This window comes from Papio anubis, unplaced genomic scaffold (genome assembly GCF_008728515.1).
Source record: "Papio anubis isolate 15944 unplaced genomic scaffold, Panubis1.0 scaffold34, whole genome shotgun sequence".
Classification (NCBI taxonomy): Eukaryota; Metazoa; Chordata; class Mammalia; order Primates; family Cercopithecidae; genus Papio; species Papio anubis.
The window spans coordinates 7,771-30,535 of record NW_022163534.1 but is presented as its reverse complement, the minus strand read 5'-3'; the positions used below and the strand labels follow the sequence as shown (position 1 = coordinate 30,535).

At 52.1% G+C, this 22,765-nt stretch overlaps 1 protein-coding gene across 2 annotated transcripts; it reads left to right on the top strand.

Annotated features, from left to right (window-relative positions):
* Nucleotides 1-143: 143 nt before the first annotated feature.
* On the top strand, nucleotides 144-22,726 carry LOC116273060 (heme transporter HRG1). Of its 2 annotated transcripts, XM_031662002.1 has the most exons (4): nucleotides 144-249; nucleotides 567-742; nucleotides 20,108-20,275; nucleotides 21,204-22,726. In XM_031662002.1, the coding sequence occupies exons 2-4, from the start codon at nucleotides 652-654 to the stop codon at nucleotides 21,338-21,340; spliced, it is 396 nt and encodes a 131-aa protein (XP_031517862.1). In that variant the 5' UTR covers nucleotides 144-249; nucleotides 567-651; the 3' UTR covers nucleotides 21,341-22,726. The 2 variants fall into 2 exon arrangements, with proteins under 2 accessions (XP_031517862.1, XP_031517861.1); XM_031662001.1 differs by lacking the exons at nucleotides 144-249; nucleotides 567-742 and adding an exon at nucleotides 14,295-14,566.
* Nucleotides 22,727-22,765: the final 39 nt, after the last annotated feature.

Sequence of the window (22,765 nt, the reverse complement as noted above, 5' to 3'; positions counted from 1 at the left end):
ACCGGGCGCTGAAGCAAGGCTGCGCTGGCTCCGGTCCGGGCGGGAGCTGTCACACCCCCTGCGCTGCCCGCCCCCTTCCCCTCCCCTTGACTGGCGGAGGGGGCGGGGAGGAGGCGCCCTGCCTTAAGGTAGAGGAGAACGTAGGGGAAGGGGGCGGGCACCGGCAGGCTTTGGAGTCCGCACCCGGGGGTACGTAGAGTGGACATCCGCCTGAGCCGAGCATCCCCAGGGGGCAGGAGCCGCCCCGAGGTGTGTGCAGGAGGCCGCAACGGCCGGGGTGTCGGGGATCGGGCGGTGAGTGGCTGCACTGGCCGCCACGTGGCCGGGAGGAGAAATGCAAACAAGGAAACCGGGGAAAGGGGGGAGGGGGTGAGTCATTGCGGCCCCACCCGGGAGGGAAATCCGGGCTGGGGCCGCTTCCCGGCCGGGGGCGTCTGCCTTCTGTTTCAGTTCAGGGTCTCCAGCCCCCCGGGGGAGGGACTAGGCGGCTTTCCCGCGGGGAATCCCGCCGCCTTGCCTCCCGCAGTTGGGTTCCCAGACCCACGCCCCACTGCCCCCTGCCCCAGCACACACACACCGGGAGCAGATGAGGAAACTGAGGCTGGAGAGGAAGGACCGCTCGCCAGGACGGTTAGGACCGGAGTCGCGGCCATGAAAGGAGATTGGGGTTGTGGCAGAGCTTCCAGGGGAGCAGAAGGCGTTCGAGGACCACGCCCCCTACCGCGCGCTCCCTGGTGGCCGGGTAGGTTGAGGCAGAGACCAGGAATTCCAGCGCCCTGCTAAGCAGGCTTACTACCTAGGCCCCACGCCTCCCTGGGCCTCAGTTTCCACCACGGTGCAAGTGACCCAGCGCAGGCCTCTTCGCCCCACTCCTGAGAGGGTGGAGAGACAGTGGCCGGAGACAGCGACTCGTGCGGTAATTGCTCAGGACGATCATGAGGGTTTGGAAGGAGGCGAACGCCCCGCCACCAGCTTTTTAGGACTTTTTTTTGCCTCTTCTCTTCCCTTTTCCCTTTGCTGTTGAGCCAGCCCAGACTGGGAAGAAGTATCTCTAAAAAGCCTATACCCCCAACTTTGGGATGTTCTCCCATCATCCTCCACCATGATTATCTTCTTGAAGTTGGGGGAGGACTGGGAAGAAGTAGCTCTAAAAAGCCTAGACCCCCAATTTTGGAATGCCAAACCCCCATCCTCCACCAATGATTATTTTCTTGAAAGTGGGGATAGGAATTTTAATTGTGATTAAAATTTCATTTTTAATGTATATGTGTATAAAAAATGTTTCCCAGAAGCTTACTAAAATGCAGGCTCCGTCCCCAGCAATTCATATTCAATCCTATTGGCATGAAATGGAAAATCTGTATTTTGAACAAACACCCCAGGTCATCCGCTGTGTCCACACGTTAAGAAACGCTGGTAGAGTTTTAAATGCCTCTCTGGGGAAGGAGGGAAGCCTGAGAATGAATCTGACCTCAGACCCAAATTCATTCAACCAAGTTCTGGTAATTTGGAAGAAGGAAGAGCAACTTGGAAACTGGTAGGAAAGGATGACAAGTTGGGAGTCACAGGTATGCATGGGGAAGAGTTAGGGGGATGGAGTCATGAGTTTTGGGTTGTTGGGGCCAGTGCCCTGGCCTAGAAGTTCTTGCAGGAAGGCTTCCTGAGACTGGCAGTAGGGTCACAAAGGGGTTCCCTATTTCCTATTCTTGCTGCCCTTACTCTGAGCAGGTGGAAAGGATGCTGGGGAGTGAGGCAGGACACTTGTATACCTGTAGACATTTCAGTAGAGCCACAAAAGCTAATCATGTGCGGGCAGTGCTTTCCGTGTGTTTAATCCCTGCCACAATCCTGTGAAGTAGGTACTGCTGTTATCCTCACATTACAGATGGGGAAACTGAGGCTCAGGGATATTAAGTAAATTGCCAAAGTCACACAGCTAGTAAATGGTGGAGCTCGGGCATGAATCCAGGTTGTCTGTCTCCACGTACTCCCCATGGTGTACTGTGTATACTCTGTATGTATTCTATTTTCTCTTCTAATGTAGACTAGACTGCCTAGGAGAGTCTACTCAAAAAAGGGAAATTGAGGCCGGGCACAGTGGCTCACGCCTGTGATCCCAACACCTTGGGAGGCTGAGGGGGGTTGGATCACGACGAGGTCAGGAGTTCAAGACCAGCCTGACCAACATGGTGAAACCCTGTCTCTACTAAAAATACAAAAATTAGCCAGGCGTGGTGGTGCACGCCTGTAATCCCAGCTACTCAGGAGGCTGAGGCGGGAGAATTGCTTGAACCCGGGAGGCGAAGGTTGCAGTGAGCCGAGATCACGCCACTGAACTCCAGCCTGGGCGACAGAGCGAGACTCCATCACAAAAAAAAAAAGAAAAAAAAAAGGGAAAATCGAATATGTTTGTGTTGAGATGTGGGGGAACCTCAGGGAGCCAAGGATCGGAAGAAAGTCTTTCAAATCAGTGAAAATGAAAGTGTCCCAAACCCACTTCCCATCTATGTTCCCCTTCAACACTATTCTTGCCTTTCTTTTTTCCATCTCTTTTTCATTCCCCCTCTCTAGATAGACTGAGAAGAGGGCCTGGGGCGATTACCTATTGGCTCCTAGCCTGGGGAGATCATAGGGAGTGGATCTTTTATGTGTCCCATTTCTAGCTTGTCCTATCTCTAACAGGCAAGGCCCCCAGCCTGCCATCAAAGCAGATGACGGGGCAGGTTTTTGCCTTCTCAGAATCCCTGGATGGGGACCGGCCAGTAGAATTACTGCTCAGCAGATATTTGATCATGGTGAAGGCCTAGAAGGGGCAGAGGACTGGGAATGTGTCTGAGAAACGCATCCAAGCAAGATGGTGAATCATCTTGGGGACAATCATGCCATGTCCTGGTACCGCCTCCACCCTCCACTGACTGTCATTAAATGCCTGGCAGGTGTGTTAAGACAGATAAATAATAATAACAATAGTCAACATGCACCAGGCCTTGTTCTTGATACTTTATATATATCCACTGATTGAATTGTCACAACCACCCTATGAGATGAGGTTGTTATTATTGTTAGCCCATTTTACAGATGAGGGACCTGAGACACAAAGAGGTTAAATGACTTGCCCAAGGTCCCACACTAGGAAGTGGTAGAGCCGTGAGTGACTCTGCCCAGGTGGTTTCTACCCTGTGTGCTTTACCACTCTGCAGTCCTGCCTCTGAAATATACTGACAGCTCCTATAAAGGGGGAAAAACTCATATCCACAGCCATTTGCCCACACCTTAGTACAGATGATGGAAACTGATCAGCAGGACCCCTTAATACACTCTACTCGGACAATGAGCTCCTGCCAGAGCATGGACGTCCTTGAACCCTCCCCCATTCCCTTCAAGCAGGTGGCAGAGGCTCCCATGGATAGCTAAGGAGGGTGGGAGGTTGAAGGGGGCTTCTCAGACCAGCCTTTGACTCTGGGCTTGATTTTCCCCACTTTGGCCTCTTTGCTGAGCTCTACACAAGGTGAGCCCATAGTTTCCTGGATCTTCACAGGAACCTCATATTCCCTTCCTGCCCCAGGAGGCCTCTCCTCCTGCTCTGTCTCTCTCAGCTCCCTGTTCCCAAACTCCACCACTGCCTAAGCAAGGAGCCTGATACCCTACATTCCTCCTCCCACACCAAGTCAGGTTGATTCAACCAATGAAGCATCTCTTGCATCTCTCTGTTATGCCCCATCCCCACTGCAACTGTTCTAGCCCAATAATGGTCTCTTCCGGTATTTACTATGTGCAGAATACTGTTTGTCACTTTATATACATCTTTTTATCCTCAGAACAATTCCTATTTGTGAGTGAGGAAACTGAGTCACAGGGAGACGAAGTAACTTTCCCAAGGTCACACAGTTAATACGTAATACAGCCAGACTCCGGCAGTCTAACTGCAGAGTCCATATTCCTAAACACCATTGTACACTGCTACCTCCTGCCCCGATCGCTACTCTCAAACTTGCCTTGCTCAGTCCTTACTATGCAATGCCACAAGAATCTTCAAGGAACCTTGAATTCATTCAACAACATTTACTCTAAGTGCCGGGAACTTTGCTGTAAACTGGAGAGCTCAAACTGAGCAGCAGACACTGTCCCAAATCTTCAGGGCCCCAGATCCTATTGGAATTATCTTTTATCTCCCTAACACACTAATCTGATTGGCTCTCCCTCCCCAGCACAGTGTCTGGCGTGAAGTTGATGCTTAATGATTATGGGTGGAAATGAAATGAACAGGAACAGTGAGCAGTCAGCTGGTGCCTGCTATGGGCCTGTAGCCTCAGCAGGATGGAAGGGAGAGGAGCTAGTTTCCCAGTTCAATTTCAAGGCCTTTCATGCCATCTCCCTCCCTCCTTGCTGCCTTCTTGTCTCCTACTCATTTCTCCTCTATCCTGTGCTATCAACTTTGTTCACAAGGCTCAGCTGTGACATTTGAGAGTGATTGGTGGGATGGAGAGAGGGAGGCTGGAGGAAAATTTCACTAATAGGCCTCCCATGGGACTGTGGGAAATGACCAGCTTGGAGGCCAACTGGGAGATAAAGCCATAGGGGATATAAGGGCTGTGCCAGGACTTTGGCCTGTGGCTGAGCCTCCCACAACACCCCTAGGAGTCGACCTTGCCTATGGTTGGTCAACAGTGGGAAGAGATTGAGCAGAGATCTAGGTATCCTCCTCTGGACTCTACCTCCTGGCTCTGCATGGTTTAAGGCCCTCTAACTCTTGCCCAGACTCCATCCCCCAAGGGCTGTTCCAGTTCAGTTCCTCCATCTCCTCCCCTACCCATTCCTGGGGTCAGCGGCAGGGGCAGGGAGCTGGAGCCTTGATGGGCGCCAAGCCAAACCTTCCTAGGGCTAACAGGTCACCAGTCACTCATGAGCCACTTATGACAGTGATAGGAGGGACAGGAGGGATGGGCTCCTGCCTCCTCTAGGAGGCCAATGTGGGCAAGCTGGGGCTCACAGTCAGGGCTGGGAGCTGCAGGGAAATTGCAGAGGCAAAAGCAGGAACCCCACACTCTCCCGGAGGTACATTCCTCTAGCTGGTGCTCAAGCTAGCCGTGCATGGCGGAGATGAGGAAATAGTCGTCGAACAGACCTGTGGTGGTGATGCTGGGCTGGAGGGTAGGGACAGGGCGGCAGAAACCAGAAGAGCAGGTGAAGACGGGCAGGGCTGGAGATGCCCCTGGAAGGGAGGGAAGCAGCCTGACTCCCGGCAAGTTTACTGTTGTAGGAATGTACAGAAACGAGTAACTGCTTTCTCCCCCCAACTTATGCTTCTCGAGGAGAGAGAGAAAGAGAAAGAGAGAGAGAGAGAGAGAGAGAGAGAGTGTGTGTGTGTGTGTGTGTGTGTGTGTGTGTGTGTGTGTGTGTCTTGTTTGGGTCCTACGAGACACTGCATCTGACCTTGAGTGACCAGTGTTCTGCAATGGCTGCCCCATTCCAGTTGTGGCCACTTTCCCTAAGAGTCACTTTTCTCCTCACCCCTGTATTCTGTTCTGAGGCTGAACACCCACACCACCCACTGCCTCCTACCACTCCCCTCTTTGCAACTTTCCCAGCCTTCCCAAAACCTTTGTCTTAAGTGATCCCATCTTCCAACTCATCCTGGGCTCACAGACTCTGTTCAGGACTCAAACCCTGTGCCCACTTTGTCCCTTTGTTTCAGAGTCTTGGTAGGGGCAACTGTAGGAGCCTGAAAGAGGGGTCCTAGCAGGGCCCTGGCCCCTGCTCAGGAGATGCCCAGTTCTGTCTCTCAGGCCTGGTCAGTCAGGCTGGATCCAGAGCACTGGCTGGGGGTGGGGGGAGGATGTGGGTAACAAGGAAAGCAGGCTAGGGCCAAGGTCCCCTTCCCAGCATCAGAGCAGAGCCATCCCACCCCCAAATGCCACTCTGGAAGTGCTGGGGTCAGAGAGGAAACCAAATAGGCCAAAGTTTTCCTGGCATCAGATCCACTGCCTGTTTCCTGCCTTCAGAGAGAACTTGGTAAGAAATTAGACCAGGTGCGGTGGCTCATGCTGGTAATCCCAGCACTTTGGGAGGCTGAGGCAGGCAGATCACGAGGTCGAGACCATCCTGGCCAACATGGTGAAACCCCGTTTCTACTAAAAACACAACAATTAGCTGGGCACGGTGGTGTGTGCCTGTAGTCCAAACTACTTGGGAGGCTAAGGCAGGAGAATCACTTGAACCCGGGAGGCGGAGGTTGCAGTGAGTCAAGATCGCACCACTGCACTCCAGTCTGGGCAACAGAGCGAGACTCTGTCTCGGGGAAAAAAAAAAAAAAAAGAAAAAAAAGAAAGAAAGAAATTAGGGGAGGATACAAAGATGAGGGTCTGGAGAGAGAAACAGAAAAGTGGGATCCAGAGAGAGGAACAGAAAAGTGGGGTCCAGAGAAGGAAACAGAAGTAAGGGAAAGTCTGCAGTTCTGCCTGAGAGAGGGCACAGGCCCCCTCAGGCCTTGCGGGGGATAGAGAGGCAGCCCCACTGCTCTGCCTTCCCACCCCTCAGCCTCAGCCCCTCCTGCTCTAGCTTCTTTGCCTGCTTTGCCTCTGGTGGAAGTGGGGAGCCTGGTCCGTGAGCTCCACCTAACCACACTGCAGGGCCGGACCGAATCCTGACTTAATATCCCCAACTGCTTCAGTTCTTCCCAAGCCCAGCCTCCTGGGACCTCAGCTGAGGGTACCTGCTAGGCCCTGGGGACCAGGCAAAGTGGCAGCCTCTGACCTGTCACTGCCCCTGAGTCTGGCTCTGCACCCACCTCAGGGCCTGGTCTGTGTCAGGCTTCCCCCTGGAGGGCATCATTTCTCTGCCACATGCCTGGCACTCACCACACTGAAATCAAAGTGTTGCATAAGTATTGCATGCTGCCTCCTCCAGGAGAATGTTAGCTGCCAGAGGGTGAGAGCCGCTCTGCTGTGCTCAAAAATGCGTGCCTTGTGTGGTCAGTGCCTTGTACATAGAAGGCCCTCAGGAGAGGTTTCTTGCATTAATAGTAAACAAGTTTCTCCCCCTCCTGCCATGGCTCTTTCTCACCTCCCTCTTAGCTTCCCAAGATTTGTCTTTCCTTCCTGGGGCCTGTCCACCCAGGTCTTGACCAATTGTCATTCTTCCCACTGTCCTACTCCATCTTTTGTCCAACGCTTCCTCTTCCAAGAAGTATCATGAGATGTGGCCACTCAAGTCTCTCTAGGGTGCCATTTTTGGGGTCCCTGCTCTGGACTAAGCACAGGTGAGAGCCTTATCTCTAGTCTTTTACTTCACCCAGTGCCCATGCAGCTGGACTAGAGGGGGACCCACATGCCCTGATGAAAGCTCCATGGTGACTTTCTCATTCAGTAAAGCCAATTCTCAAACTCAAATCTAAGGGGCAAATGTTGATGAACCCCTCTGCCAGGCTTTTCCCTCAGGGAAGAGCTAATTCTCTCCCCTCCTGCCCTCAAGCCTTATTATTCTCTCACTCCTCACAGTGCTGCAACCTGCCCTTCTCCAACCCCTGGCAGCTTCCAAGGAGTCAAGGAAGTCAGTCAGCCCCATTTGCCCCCAGGCCCAAGTCCCTGTGGAAGTGAACTGCAGGCTTTATCCACCCCACCCTCCCCATCCAGCAACAGCTCCCTCCGTAAAAGGGGAAAGAGAATCAGATCAGGTACTTGTGATTGGGGGTTCAGGTCAAGAGATGGAGATTGCTAGAGAACACAGCACGGGGAGGCAAGCCTGGGCCCCAGCTCCTTCACGCTGCTCTCCCCAGGCAGCTGCACCTGTGATCCCCCTCCCCTCCCCATGACCCCCCAGGCCACCTGCCTCTGATGCTTTCTTAGCTCCTGAGTTCAAAGACCTGCTGTTTCCACTCAACATCTTCTCACTTGCCATCCTGCCCTCCGCATAGACCTCTAGGCTGTCAGTGGGCAGGCAGAAGAAATGGGGTCTCAGCAAGAAACCAGACTCTGAGCAGTTTCACTCTAGCCCTGAGAAATGAGGAGAACCCCTTCTAAAGGGGCAGAAGGCAGCCCTAGCCCTGGGGAGCAGCATTCTGGGTCCAAGGTGACCCTTAGATTTGAGTCCTCCCTGCAACCTCCTAGAATGCATGGTGATAGGGCCAGCTCCTCCTTGCAGCCAGCCACCGCTGCTGCTGTCTAGGACAGCCCTTTCTGCTCTGTGGTCTACAAGCCTGACCTCAGGAGGAAGGTGAAGCTGCAGGGGCCTGGGTGGGGTAAAATGGGGAGAGGAAAGGAATTTACCTCTGTGTCAGGCACAGCCTAGGGTTGCCACAGCCAGGGTCCTCAGCTGTGAACTCCACAAGGGCTAGGGGGGTGGGTTGTGGGGCGGCAAGGAGACCACATAAGGTCTAGGGAGAATCCTGTGGAACTCAACTACCTATGTACACAAGCTACCAGCCCAACCTGCAAAGCTGTCTGTTCAGGCACAAGGTTGGGGAAGGCTGCCCCCTAGAGCCAGGATCAAAGAATTCTTTAGGACATTGAGCCCTTCTTTTCATATGTATTGAATGAATATTTATTGAGTTCCTACCTAGGCGCCTGGCGTTATACTAGCGACTGGGAATACAGAAGTGATCAAGGCAGGTGTAAAGTGAATAACTATCATAGTTGACCCTATGTTGAGGGGTCTTTTGGGACATGGAACTTTTTGTGGTAAAACTGGAAAAGTCCCCGGTGAGTCAGGACGAGTCAGTTACCCTGCCTTCCTGGAGATTATGTTCCAATAGGGACAGCAGGAGTAGGGGTGGAAAGTATAAATACAATTTTTTGTCGTGGTAAGTGCTGTGGAGGAAATAAAACAGAGCGAGGAATCCTCTGAGGAGGTAACATTTGAGCTGAGACTTGAATGAGAGATCAATCTTATAAACACTCAGAGAAGAGCTTTCCGGGCACAAAGCACAAAAAAGCTGGGACAGGAACAAGTGTGGCACGTTTGAGAAACAGAAAGAGGGCCAATGTGTCTGAAGTAAAATGAGCAAGGGTGAGTAAGGCTGGTTGGAGCCAGCAAGACCCCGATCAGTTTACTCTAAGAGCTGTGGAAGCTATCAGAGTGATTGAAGCAGGGGAGTACCATGTTCTGGTTGTTTGATTGATTGATTGATTGATTGAGATAGAGTCTCACTCTGTGGCCCAGGCTGGAGTTCAGTGGTGCGATCTTGGCTCACTGCAATCTCCACCTTCCAGGTTCAAGTGATTCTCCTGCTTCAGCCTCCCAAGTAGCTGGTATTACAGGCACGTGCCACCACGCCTGGTTAATTTTTGTATTTTTAGTAGAGATGGGTTTTGCCATGTTGACCAGGCTGACCTCAAACTCCTGACCTCAAGCTGATCCACCCACCTCAGCCTCCCAAAGTGCTGGGATTACAGCCGTGAGCCACTGCACCTGGCCATGGTTATTATTTTTAAAAGATTGGTCCAGCTGCTGAGTGGAGAGAGGATCAGAGGGGGAAGAATGAACAGAGGAGGACCAGTTAGGAGGCTGCTGCAGGTAGGCAGGTGGTGATGATGGTGGCTGGATTAGGGTGGCAGAGGGAATGGAGAAGGAGGACAGGGCAAATCCAACTGTATTTTGTAATGAATTTGATGTAGGAGCAAAGGAAAGAGAAGACTCAGAGATAACACCCAGGTTTGGGTCTGAGCCACAGTAAACAAGGACATGCCCCAGGGACATCAGAGGTCTCTCTGCATTGGGATTAAGAAGAGAGGAGGAAGCCCTGGCATGTCCAATAAACTCAATCATCTGGAAGATAGCTCAGTAGGTGTATCCTTGACCTAGCATTGTGGGAGAAGATATGTCTGGAATGTGTGTTTTTGGGAGGAGTGAGAAAGGAATGTCAGCAGGCAGGATGTCTACAGATGGGGAGTTAGAAATCTGTCTTAGTATTGGTGGGACCCAGTTCAAAAGAGACTTCAGAGGGATTGATGGTTTAGATGGGTAATCTACATAGGACCTGTTTAGATGACCTTCAGTAGAATGAGGGATGATGTATTAGGATAATAAGGTTAGCTGTAACAAACAACTGAGCTATAACAAAGCCACTGACACTTCTCACTCACGTTCTGTAGTCCAGTGAGGTTCTAGGGGACAGGGGTAGCTCTCCTCCATCCATTCATTCAAGGCTAGGTTCTTTCCATTCTGTGGTATTGCTACATATGGCCTCTAAAATCATCACAGAATGGGAAGAGGGAATGCAGGTTGTATGGGAGATTTTCAAATGAGTCCAGCCTAGAAATGGCATACATTGCTTCTGCCTTCATTCCATTGTTCAGAACTTGATCCCATGGCATCTGTTTGACTGCAAGGAAGCTGGGAAGTGTAGTTCAAATTTGGGAGGTCCTGTGCCCAGAAAGAGATACACAAATGTTGGTGTATGTTGTGGAGCGCTAGTAGTTTCTGGCGCAGGCAGGGAGAATGGCTGTGCATCTTGTAGGGGTCACAGTGGTGTCTGTCCTGGGCTGGGCTGGGAGTGTGCTCTCTGAGAATACCTTGGAAGGAAGCTGATTTGAGAGGATGTGTATGAGTGGTGCACAGCCATGTGCTTTGCGGCTCAACAATCATTCCGTTCTTTCCCTTTCTCAAGGTCTTCCACTGGATAAGATCTTAATTCTCTCACACCTTATCACTGAAATAACCTTGTGAATGCTTTATCCTCTACAATTTTCCCACATCAAATCTAACTGGATATTATAGTCTAATTAATCTTCCTAAGACTTGGCCTATGTCATGCAATCCCTGTTCAATAATAACAATAACAATTTCAACAGCAGCAGCAATAATTTGTTGAATTACTGTGTGGAGCACTTTGAATGTAGTATCTCAATATATCTCGATCTTTGTAACAAGCCCATGATGTATCATCATCATTCCCTGTGTACAGATGGAGCAACAGGAGTCCTGAGAGGTTCTTGCTGTGCTAACACAGTAGCCACAAGTCATGTGCAGCTACTTAAATTAATTAAATTTAATTTAATTGATTTAAATTAAATAAGTTAAATTTAAATTAATTTAAATTAAATACAATTAAAAACTCAGTTCTTCAATCACACTAGTCACATATCAAGTATTCCATAGCCACATGTGATTAGTGGCCACCATTGTGGAGGGTGCAGATACGGAATATTTTCTTCCAGGCAGAAAGTCGATTGGGTTGGACATCTGTGAGTTAGGGGCACTTGCCCAGGGTCACAGCAAATGGTGAAGCTGGGCCTCTGACCCCACCTGAGCCTAATGCTCTGCAATAGCTCTTTATTGCGTCCACAATTTAAAAAACGTTTAAGCCTGGCCTTAGCCTTGTACAACCTGGTCTAGTACTACTTATGCATAATTATTTCTCTTTCTTTTCTTGCACAGTCTCACTTTCCAGCACAGCAAGCTTGCTCACTGCTCTTTCATGCTCCCAATATGTCCACTCATAATATTTTTGCTCTCCTCCTTCTGTCTGCTCAGCTAATGAATTCTCCCCTGACCTTTAGGTTCAGATAGCTGAAATAGCTCTTGAAGCAGTTTCTTCTCTTCCATTCTCACTGCTTCTGCCTGAACCGACTCTGAAGCCCCTCATCATCTCTTGCCATGGCAGCCTTCTGCTGCTACTAATTCCACTTCCTGACATTTATTGAGTATCTACCATGTGCTAGGCACTCTTCCAAGCACTCCTCTTCATAACACTTTGAAGTAGGTATTACTGCAGTCTCCATTTTAAAGACATGGTAATTAAAGCACTGTGGGGTGAAACTTGTCCAACTCATCTCTCTGCTTCTAGTGTTTCACAGGCAGTTCGCCTTCACTCTATGACTCTGGCCATAGTTCTAAAACACAGAATTGTAAGTTTTCTCCCCCAGCCCCAAGGGGAGAGGGACAGCCTTCTTAACAGAGCATGCAAGGTCCTTTATGTTCAGAACCTTTCTAATCTCCAAACCCGCTACTCCACCTTCAAACTTGACATAACAGCCACAAATGACTTACAGTTTCCCAAAGCGGCAACATTATTTCTTCCCTCCGGGCCGTCACACATGTGGTTCCTACTGCCTGGAGTACCATCCATCCTGGCCAGCTCTGAAGCCATCCATGGCAATGCACTCCGGACCACGGGGCTTGCTCCCTCCTCCACAGGACGAGCACTTACTCTCCACCAGCGGCTCCTAAAGGAGGGCTGGTGCTGAGCTCACAGCCTTGACATCACTTCTCATTAAAATACACACTCCAAGATTCAAAATTTAATAGGCAGGGGTAGGGCGGGTTTATTTTTTTATTTTTAAATAAGCTCCCAGATTATTCTAGAGTGAGGCAAATGTGCTTAACACTGGTTTACATCCCTTGTTTGGCAATTAAGCACACCCTGTCTAGATTCCTTGTGTATAATTGCTTTTGTTCTTATTTTATTCTTACCTTCATTCACTCACACTCACCTATTCAACAAACATTTATTAAGGGGTCATTATATGCCAGACACACTTTTAGGTGTTGATGTGAACAAAACTGGCACTGTCCCTGCTCATGAAGTTTATGGTCCAGAGGGGATGTGGTGGGTGGGATAATTGCCCTCAAAGATGTTCACGTCCTCATCCCAGAACCTGTGGACATGTCACCTTCCACAGCAAAGGGATTTATTTTGCTGATGTAATGAAGTTAAGGATCTTGTGATGGGGAGATTATCCTGGACTATCCCCTTAATCACAGGGGTCGTTAGAAGGGAAAAGAAGGAGGAAGTGGGAGTTAAGGCATGTGGGTAGCCTCACTCTAGAAGCTGGAAAAGGCAGCCAGGCACAGTGGGCTCACGCCTATAATCCCAGCACTTTGGGAGGCTGAGGTGGGCGGATCATCTGAGGTCAGGAGTTCGAGAGCAGTCTGGCCAACATGGTGAAACCCCATCTTTACTAAAAATACAAAAGTTAGCTGGGTGTGATGGTGGAAGCGTGCAATCCCAACTTCTCAGGAGGCTAAAGCAGGAGAATCACCTGAACCCAGGAGGCGGAGATTACAGTGAGCTGAGATCGCACCACTGCACTCTAGCCTGGGTGACAGAGCAAGACTCTGTATCAAAAAAAAAAAAAGAACCTGGAAAAGGCAACGAAACTGATTTTCCCCTAGAGCCTCCAGAAGCAAGGTAGCCCTGATGTCCCTTTGATTTTAGCCCAGTGAGACCATTATTTGGACTCCTGACCTACAGAACCGTAAAATAAGTTTGTGTTATTTTAAGTCAGTAAATTTGTGATAATTTGTTACAGCAGCAAAAATAATAATAATAATAATAATGCAAGGGGTCTTGGTTATGTTTTGTGCAGGTATATGATGGGCCTCCCCATGTGGATCCTAAGTGCTCTGTCAAAGCCCTTGTTATTGTGCTGGGATTTTCTCTCCAGCTCCTGGCCGAAGCTGGGCTCACGTGGGAGCTCAGTGCACTCCTGCTACAAATCTGTCTCTTCCTTACAATAGTCTGATCCGGAGGGTCAGGGTGAGGCGTTTAGGAGAATGAGGCTTGTGCTGATAAAAGGAAAGGTGAGGTCGGATGCAGTGGCTCAAGCCTGTAATTCCAGCGCTTTGGGAGGCCGAGGTGGGAAGATAGCTTGAGGCCAGGAGTTGGGGACCAGCCTGGGCAACATAACGAGACACCATCTCTAGAAAAAATAAATAACAAAAAATATTACCAGGCGTGGTGACACACACCTGTAGTCCTGGCTGCTTGGAAGGCTGAGGTGAGAGCGTTGCTTGAATCCAGGTGTTGAAGGACACTGTGCTCCAGCTTGGGCAACAGAGTGAGACTCTGTTTTTGTTTGTTTGTTTGTTTTTGTTTTATTAAAAAGTAGGGATTTGTGGGGAGCTGTACGTGAGGATAGAGTGTTTGCAGTCAGAAGGTGTTGGTCACAGGGGTTCTCAGACTTTAGTGTGTGGAGGAATCTTCTGCGATATGGTAGGGGGGAACCTGGTTGATAGAGGGACGGGCAGAAGGAATTCTATTCACAGCGTACTCTAATATTTCGTACATTTTACATATTAATTTTTAACAAGAAATTTTAATTTTAATTTTAAACGAAAATACGCCTCTTATTCAGAGGTAAATATTTTTAATCCCCGCGGCTGGCTTGTATAAAGGCATATTTCCGGTCCCTTCCAAGGTCCAACTATCCTGACACGGCGGGTCTGGGGATGGGCCCAGGAATCCGCCTTTTTAGCAGGAATCCCCCAAACGACACCGGGGCTTAGCAAAGCGGCGGTGGCGTCTGCGGTTCCGGGCGCGGGCGGCCTCCGGCCGGGGAGGGCGCTGTGCCGGCGGCTCTGGGGGCGGGCCGGGGGCGGAGCGCGGGGCTCCGGCTGCTCTGGCGGCTCCCGCGGCTCCGGCTGGCGGCTTCGGGCCCTGCACCTGTGACTCTCGGCAGCGCTAGCCCTCGGCCCGCCTGGCGCCGCAGCCCCATGGCCCCGTCCCGGCTGCAGCTCGGCCTCCGCGCCGCCTACTCCGGCATCAGCTCCGTGGCCGGCTTCTCCATCTTCCTCGTCTGGACGGTGGTCTACCGACAGCCGGGGACCGCGGCCATGGGAGGGCTCGCAGGTACCCCGGGACGCTGGGCGGCGCGGGGCGGGTGCGCGGCTGCGGGGCGGGCGCTGTCAGCTGCTCCAGGACGCTCCTCCCGGGCGGCGCTTCCCCGCGGAACGGGTGGAGTGTTTACTGGAAAACGGCGGTTGACGGCGGCAGGCCCCACGCGGGTCCGGGCTCCTGGGCATTCCTGGGTGCCTCCGGGACCCGATGCCCGGCCGGGCGCCACCTGGGGGTGCCGACGGCCCGCCACTGCCGGCTGCACAGACCTGCCGCGCCGCCTGGGTTATCTGTCCCGGCACACTGCCTGTCGCCCTCCGCCCAGTTGCCCCACGACAGTGTCCCCTCCGCGCGCCCGCGGCGCTGGTCCTCTCCTATCTCCACACACACACACACACACACACACACACACACACACACACACACACGCTTGTTCTGAGGGATCCCCTGCCCCCCGGGCGCCCCTTCCCTGGGTGTTGGGTGAGGGCAGAGAGAGAAGTGGGAAAGGAAGAGGGCTAGGGGTGGCTGGGGAAGCCCATCTGCCTCCTTCCAGTGTGTACCCCATCCTCCACAGAGCCCTCTGCTGAGACCCACCGGGAGGACCGTGTTAGGGATCTCATAGAAACTGGACATTCTTTTCGACCCATGTTGGTGCCTTTTTGCCACCCGTCTGCTGTGGCTCCTCAGCCAAGGTCTGCCAAATCCTGCAGCCCAGCCGCCCTTTTTGTGCTTCTGGGAGGGAAGGGGAAGCATCGGTGCGCTGATGGAGGCTCTGGGCTGACCAGTGCTCCTTGCTGTGCACATTTGGGATCGCAGTTTAACCTCTCTGTGCCATAGAATTGATATGAAGATGAAAAATGTTATCTCTACTTTCTAACATTTAAAAAAATGCTTTCTACGTGTCAGGCACTATGTAGGCAACCTGCTTCCGTTATTTCACGTAATCCTTACATTAGTCTCAAGAAGTAGGCGTTATTATGATGTCCATTTTACAGATAAGGAAACTGAGGCCTGAAGTTAAATAAATTGCTTACTCGGGATTACACAGCTATATGAGATAATATGTGTGGGAAAGGACTTTGGGAAGAAAATACGGATAAGGATAATACTTTTACATATGCTGATCATATTCCGTTACTAAAATCCTCTGCCAAAAGAACCCTAAATGGAATAACTAAAAATAACTAATTTACTCACTGCCACGGGGCCTGCTGAGTGCCATCCCTGGGTAGAGTCGCAGCATGAGGTGGGGTTAATGCCTTAGAAGAGGGGCATACATGGCCCCACCCTGCACAATGCCAACAAAGCACTGGGTCACCAAGAAGGGGGGGTGAGTACCGTGGCTAGGGTGTTCTCTGCCTGTCCAGCTGCCTCACCACCTGTGGGCTCCTGAGGACATCTGGCCCATCTCTGCGCATTATCTACAGAGCCCTAGTTCCTTTCCCCTCTGCACCCCGCCACCCTCCATGTTTTTCAAGGTTCACTTCTCCCTGCCACTTTTTTGTTTCCTATTGGGCCTATTGCTTTCCCCTCTGGAAGGCGGCGTCAGAGCCCTGTGATTGCATTGCTAAGACCTAAGGCGAGAGAAGGATGAGGAGGGAGGGCCAGCCTGGCATCTCAGCGGGTTGTGTTGAGTCTGGCCTGGTGCAAGTGGAGGTGAGCCCTACCTGGCCGTTTGACCCCATCCTGGGCCACAGTTTCCTCATCTATTAGGAGTGGGAGTGGGAGGAGATGTCCCCGAAAGACATCTGACTTCCCTCCAGATCTGAAATCTTGCAGTGCTGCCCACTCCCTGAGTCTCCAGCTGCCTCCTAGAGGGCTGTGGAAAAGGCCTTCTTTCTTATACTCTAGGGAGTTGCCTGGGATTTTCTTCCGACCCAACACTGCCCTCTCTCCCTCCCCACAGGCTTCCCTTGGCCTATGTGGCAGGCCAGCTGTGGAGCTGCCTTCAGAGAGAGGTGCCAGGGCAGCAGCCAGCTGGAGTAGGGTCCTGGCATCTCCCTGATGGTCTGATCTTTGACAGTGGCGGTGGAAGAGCCAAAACTGCTTGGTAGTGGTGGTGGTGGATGGTGGCAGCGAGAGGGATTGCCAAGCCTGGGCCTCCGACCTTCCCCACCATGAGTGGGTTCTCAGAGGGTCTGTGGCCAGTCAGCCTTCTTCCTCTTTTGGGGGTAAAGTGTCAGCAGATTTACTAACTTGTGAGCACCCTACTTCTGACTCAGCATTTTATAGCTCAGAATCTGCTGAGTCACCCAAGGGCAGCCCCAGTGTGCTCCTTCTCCCGTGTTGGATCAGGCAAGGACTGATTGGGTGTGCCGGTTTCTGGAGCAGAGTCACGGAGCTCCTGGATCTGGTGGGCAGAGTGTTCACGGGTGGGGACACCCTCTCCCATCCTGATGGGCACCTTCAAAGAAGTGGCTTTGGAGAAAGGCAGTGGCAGAAGCAAGGCTGTTTTTCCTGGGGAGGCGGGCAGGTGTGGGTTGGATCTACCTGGTCTGGCTTTGCTGTGGGAGCCCTAGGGGAAAACACAGACTCTTGCTCTGGGTTTAGTAGACCAAGGAAAGAGGAAAAAGAAAAGGTGCTCCTGGAGTCTAAACAGCTCTAGGTTTTTCCCACGTGAGCTGTGAGCAAGAGCCCTGGAGCTCCAGGACTGTCTTCCTCCTAGGAAGGAGTAGAGGGGCCTGACCTAGGCCCAGTGTCCTTCTTGTCTGCGTTTACCCTGTGGGATCCCCCAGGTGTCTCCTGTCTCGTCACCTCCAGCCCAGCCACTGGGGATACTTTCACCGCCCTACCCTATGCCTTCCTTGCCCTTAGCTTATTGCCTGTGCGCCCAGAGGCCAAGCAGGGGCTCTGCTCCTTGAAACAGGTAGGATGGAGCAATGGTGTGGTCTGGTGTGGGCTTGCAGCTAGTTGGGGTTGGTAACCTGTCCGTTCCACCCCGAGTTTTACAAACCAGGCTTCCTAGAGTCCCCAAGTGTGCTAAGGAAGGGTATTAGGGAGGTACATTGCCTCCTGCCTGATGCGTGGGAGGGGACCAGTGAGGGGCTCCACCTCCTTCAGTGACCCGCTTGGGTAGGGCTGGTGGAGAGCTCCCTTCCCAGGAGGGTGGTAGGAGCCAGGGCGTGGGCAGCAGGCCTGCCTCCAAACTTGGTGTGTGTTTATCTGGAGGGGAGGCCTCTGTGTAGGGCCTGGAGCAGGGTTGAGGGAAGGTGAGAGGTGGTTAAACCATGCCTGCTTATTAACAAAGAACAGGCCCTGAAACACCGCAAATGGCTGTCTTCCTCTCCCTCCTGCTGTCAGCCCTCTTTGGTACATGCGTGTACATGGGGGTGGGAGTTTTGGGGAACCACTGGATCGTGATCAGTGGACTAAGAGATGGCATCTTCACGGGCCCCTATTTCAGCATTTCCTAACCCAGAAACTGCTGAGTCACAGAGGAATTGTTCTGACCTTATTTTTCTCCCAAGCTGGCTTCTAGAATCTTTGAGTGGGAAAGGATCTTAGAGCTCAACTTCCCCAACCCCTTGTGATATGAGGAGACAGAAGGCGAGGGGACCTGTTCCAGACAGGTGCCCATCAGACTGTTCCTTGAGTGTGCTCAGTGACAACAAGCCTTGTGCCTAGAGCCCTTTAAGAAACCAAACAGCTCCCTCCAATGAAAACATGGGACACATGTGAGGAGTGGGAGGGACTTCTGGGAAAGGTGGCTGGTATAAAATCCAAATCTTGTAGGAGGTAAGAGGAAGCTGTGAGATGATTGTCCTGTCCACCTCTGGCCCGCTCCAACATCCAGAATAGGTAGGGAGGAACAGATGCTTGTCCTGGCCCACCCTGATCTCAGTGGGAGGGGGACCCACATTCTAGGCCCCCACCCCCTGAGGAAGAGTGGAGGTGGGCAGGGGCAGGGCTGGGAGAGTGTTCGAGGGGTCAAACAGTGGCAGGGACTAAGGGAAGCTGTAGGCTTGGTAGGCCTTCGCCCTCACTAGGGTAGAACCCTGGGCCCAGTTACCCAAACTGCCAGGACCCCTGGGCCCACCCATTTTTAGATGTGGAAACACCAAGGCTTTGGGACACAGCAGTGCCAGGCTCCTGATTTCTTGGCTTGGAGTCTCATGGATTTTTGTTCTTCACTGGACTGCCTGGGGACAGCCGAACTGGGACAGCCTCTGAGCTGGTAACCAGAGCATAGCTCCATGGTGACTAGCTTCCCCCTGCCTTTTTCCCCCTTAAAAAAACTGTGAAATATTTTAGGCACATAAAAAAGGATAGACAATTTAACAAACACCCTTTTATTCATCACCCAGCCTAAGAAAATAGCATAGATAAAATAGCATAGATTCCCTCAAAGCACTTCCCCACCCGAACCGCCCCATCAACTTCCCTTCCTTGTCTGCATTGCCAGAGATAACCACTTTCCCCAACCAGATGCTTATCCTTCCTGTGCACATTTGGTAACTACTCTGAGTGGCATGTATGCAGCTGCCTTTTGGAAAGGCCTCCTGACTCCTAGGATGCAGTGGCCTGAGTGGCCCACACCTTGCAGTCCAACCAGCTGAGAGCCTGCAGCTGGCTCTGCCTCTTTCCTCATTTGTCCCTTGCCGGGATCCACCGCCCTGCCCGGACCCTTGCCAATGGAGTTGATGTTTGTTCCACTCTTTGGGCTGCACCAGCAGTCACTGCCTGGCACAGAGGCTTGTTTTGTATTGTATTGTATTGGCTGGGTGGCAGCTGGCATCCTGGGGGAAGTGTCCACCCAGGCGCAGAGACCAGGCCCAGGAAAAGCTGGGACGGGGTGGGGGGTACAGGTGGTGATGGCCTGCCCTTTGCCGCAAAATGGAGGGAGTGGCATGAGGTCTGGCTAAGAACAATAAGGCCACTCAGGGGCTGCGTGACCCTGGAGTCTTCATGGCTGGACCTCCTCATCCTGCAAAACCAACTCAGGCAGTTTGGGAAGAGCCCTGCAGGCCCTGTGACTTTGAGACTGTGGCCTCTGAGGGCTGGGTGGAGAAGGAGCATGGGGCAGGAGCATGGCTTCCCTGCTCTGTGGCCCTCAGGGTAGACAGTGACAAGTTCCCAGAAAGCAGGCTGGGCTGCTGAGGCGCAGATTTTCTGGTTTTCAGGATCCTTTTATACTCTTGAAAAGTAGTGAAACTCCATGCAAATTTTATGTATGTGAGTTTTATCTATTGATATATACTATATTAGAAGTTAAAACGGAACATTTTTTAGCATTTTAAAGTAATACTAAAAATAACATGAATTAACATAACATTTTTGTGAGAGAGTCATGTTTTCCAAAACAAACAAAAAAAAAATGAGAGAGAATAGTAGGGTTTTGTATTTCTGCAGGTTTCTCTAATGTTGGGCTTACTAGCAGGCAGCTCAGTCTCTTACCTGCTTCTGATATCACAGCCCCTGAAAAGGAAAACTCCATTCTATGAGGGAGTGAGTGACAAGACCATATTCTTGGTATTCTTACGCAAATAGGCATGGCCTAGTGGATCTACAAGGCCCTGGAGCACCCTGGGGATGGGCCCTGATGTGTCTCTCCTGCAGGGGTGCTGGCATTGTGGGTCCTGGTGACTCACATTATGTACATGCAAGATTACTGGAGGACCTGGCTCAAGGGGCTGCGCGGCTTCTTCTTCGTGGGTGTCCTCTTCTCGGCTGTCTCCATCGCTGCCTTCTGCACCTTCCTCGTGCTGGCCATCACCCGGCATCAGAGTGAGGGCGGGTCCCAGGGAAAGAGGGCATGGGAGGGACAGCAGGGGGGATTTTAGCAGCGTTCCCATCCTGGTTCCACAGGTTACCTCCAGAGAGACTGGGTGGATCACTTAACCTCCCTGGGCACGGGTTTTGTTATGTTCAAGTGGAGAAAACAAGTCCCCACCTCCCAAGTTGGGTGGAGTCAGTGAAACTGATGTGAAGTCTTGAGCAGTGCATAGCCCATACAAGCACCCATGATATTGGGACCCATTAGTCTCTGCCCAGCTCTGGGATGGGCGCGCCCTCTGGTGGCTGTGGCTGGAAGTAACCAGAGGCCCGTCTTCCTGGAGTCTGATGCTAACTAAAGCAGGTTTGTCACGGAAGCAGAGTGGATGATACAGACCTGTGATTGGCCAGCCCTGCCCTTCCCTAATCCCCACGGCCTTCTGCCTGAAAACCCTGGAATGTTCTAAAACGGTCCCCAGCCCCTAGGCCGTGGAACAGTAGTGGCCCGTGGCCTGTTAGGAACCAGGCCGCATAGCAGGTGAAGGGCAAGGAAGCCTTACCGCCTGAGCTCCGCCTCCTGTCAGGTCAGGGGTGGGCATTAGGAGCACAAACCCTGTTGTGAGGCACATGCGAGGGATCTAGGTTGCGTGCCCCTGATGATCTAATGCCTGACGATCTGAGGTGGAACAGTTTCATCCCAAAACCGTTTCCCCCAGTTTTTTTGTGGAATAATTGTCTTCCACAAAACCAGTCCCTGGTGCCAAAAAGGTTGGGGACCATGGCTCTAAAACCTCCATCACAATCTCTTTCTGAAGGGTTGGTTCAGCTGCCGGGAGGTTGCAGGGATGTTGAGTGGGGAGGGTGGCCCTGGCCTTGTGGCCAGTGCAGAGGCTGAGGGCAGGGCGTGCTCAAGTCACTGTGGGTTTTTCTCTCCCTGCAGGCCTCACAGACCCCACCAGCTACTACCTCTCCAGTGTCTGGAGCTTCATTTCCTTCAAGTGGGCCTTCCTGCTCAGCCTCTATGCCCACCGCTACCGGGCTGATTTTGCCGACATCAGCATCCTCAGCGATTTCTGACCCGGGGGTGAGGTCTCTGTACCCCGGGGGGGTCCTTAGGACCTGGACTCAGCCTCTGAGACGTTGGGAGAGGCTACTCCCACCCCCTGGGAACCCCAGAACTGTGGCAGAAAATACACAGCAGGACAAGTGTGGTCTCCCAGGAAGCTGTCCCGCCCCTCCCCTTTAGGGGAGACCTGGGTGTGGTAGACAGGGGATCCTGCCATGTTGCTCCTCATCAGCCTGTCCAGAGGGCAGCTTTAGACCTCTTCAAATGGATCTGTTTTCTTTTCTTCTTCTTCTTTTTTTTTTTTTTTTTGAGATGGAGTCTTACTCTTATCACCCAGGCTGGAGTGTAGTGGCACAATCTCAGCTCACTGCAACCTCCACCTCCCGGGTTCAAGCAATTCTCCTGCCTCGGCCTCCCAAGTAGCTGGGATTACAGGCATCTGCCACTATGCCTGGCAAATTTTTGTGTTTTTAGTAGAGACGGGGTTTTGCCATGTTAGCCAGGCTGGTCTTGAACTCCTGACCTCAGGTGATTTCACCCGTCTCAGCCTTCCAAAGTGCTGGTATTACAGGCGTGAGCCACTGTGCCCGGCCTGGATCTGTTTTCTTAGCACGCAGTGAGGAATCTTTGTATGTAAGGCCAGGGCAACAAAGTCAAGAGGTTAAGGGGTAGGGCCATGAGGCCTGGACCTATGCTGCAGGCAAGGGCTTTCATTCCCTGCTGCCCTAGGCACTCTCTTCCCAAGGCCGGGATGGGCACCTGGGGAGGTCAGTTCAGGAATATCTAGCAGAGACCTCTTAAGCCCCCATCCCAGCACCCCATCCTGTTGTTCCCAGAGCTGGTCTCCCATGAGTGTGCTACAGCCAGATAGCCATGGCCCCTCACCCATCTCACCCACACACACAGGCATCCATATATCCCAGAGGACTTCCAAATGAGGCCAGACTCAGGGTCATGGGGAATGTGCTCTCGCCCCTGGAAGGGCTTTGGGGAAGGGGGCAACATGGCAGAGGCTGGAAGGAGCCCCCAAACGTGTTCCCATGCCCTTCTAGCCCTGCGTTTCCACTCTGCCTTCTCAGAGTGCCCTTACTGCACCCAGACCACCGGCCAGGAGAGACCTTCTCTCCCACTCCAGCCCCTCACTGCCCTTCAACTAGAGCTTTCACCTTTTTACATTTCCCTTCTGAAGGACACAAATCTGCTTTCCTGCCCATACACTGGCCCAAGGGCTCACCTAACTTGGGAGGGAAGGGGCTGTTGTTACAAGGATGATTTTATGTTAGACTGCCATTTTGCACGGTCTCCCCCTTCCCACCTGATGTGTCCTGCCCCTCAGCTCTTTGCCTTATCTGTGTCACTGTCACTTTAGCAAAAATACAGCGGCCATTTGTATCAGCCTCTGGTGGTTGCTTGTGAGGTGGGAATCTTGTGGGGAC

Coding starts and splice junctions, on each gene's coding strand:
- LOC116273060 (XM_031662001.1), top strand. CDS start 14,431: ATGGCCCCGTCCCGGCTGCAGCTCGGCCTCCGCGCCGCCTACTCCGGC. Junction 14,567..20,107: donor GGCCATGGGAGGGCTCGCAG/GTACCCCGGGAC, acceptor TCTCTCCTGCAG/GGGTGCTGGCATTGTGGGTC. Junction 20,276..21,203: donor GGCCATCACCCGGCATCAGA/GTGAGGGCGGGT, acceptor CTCTCCCTGCAG/GCCTCACAGACCCCACCAGC.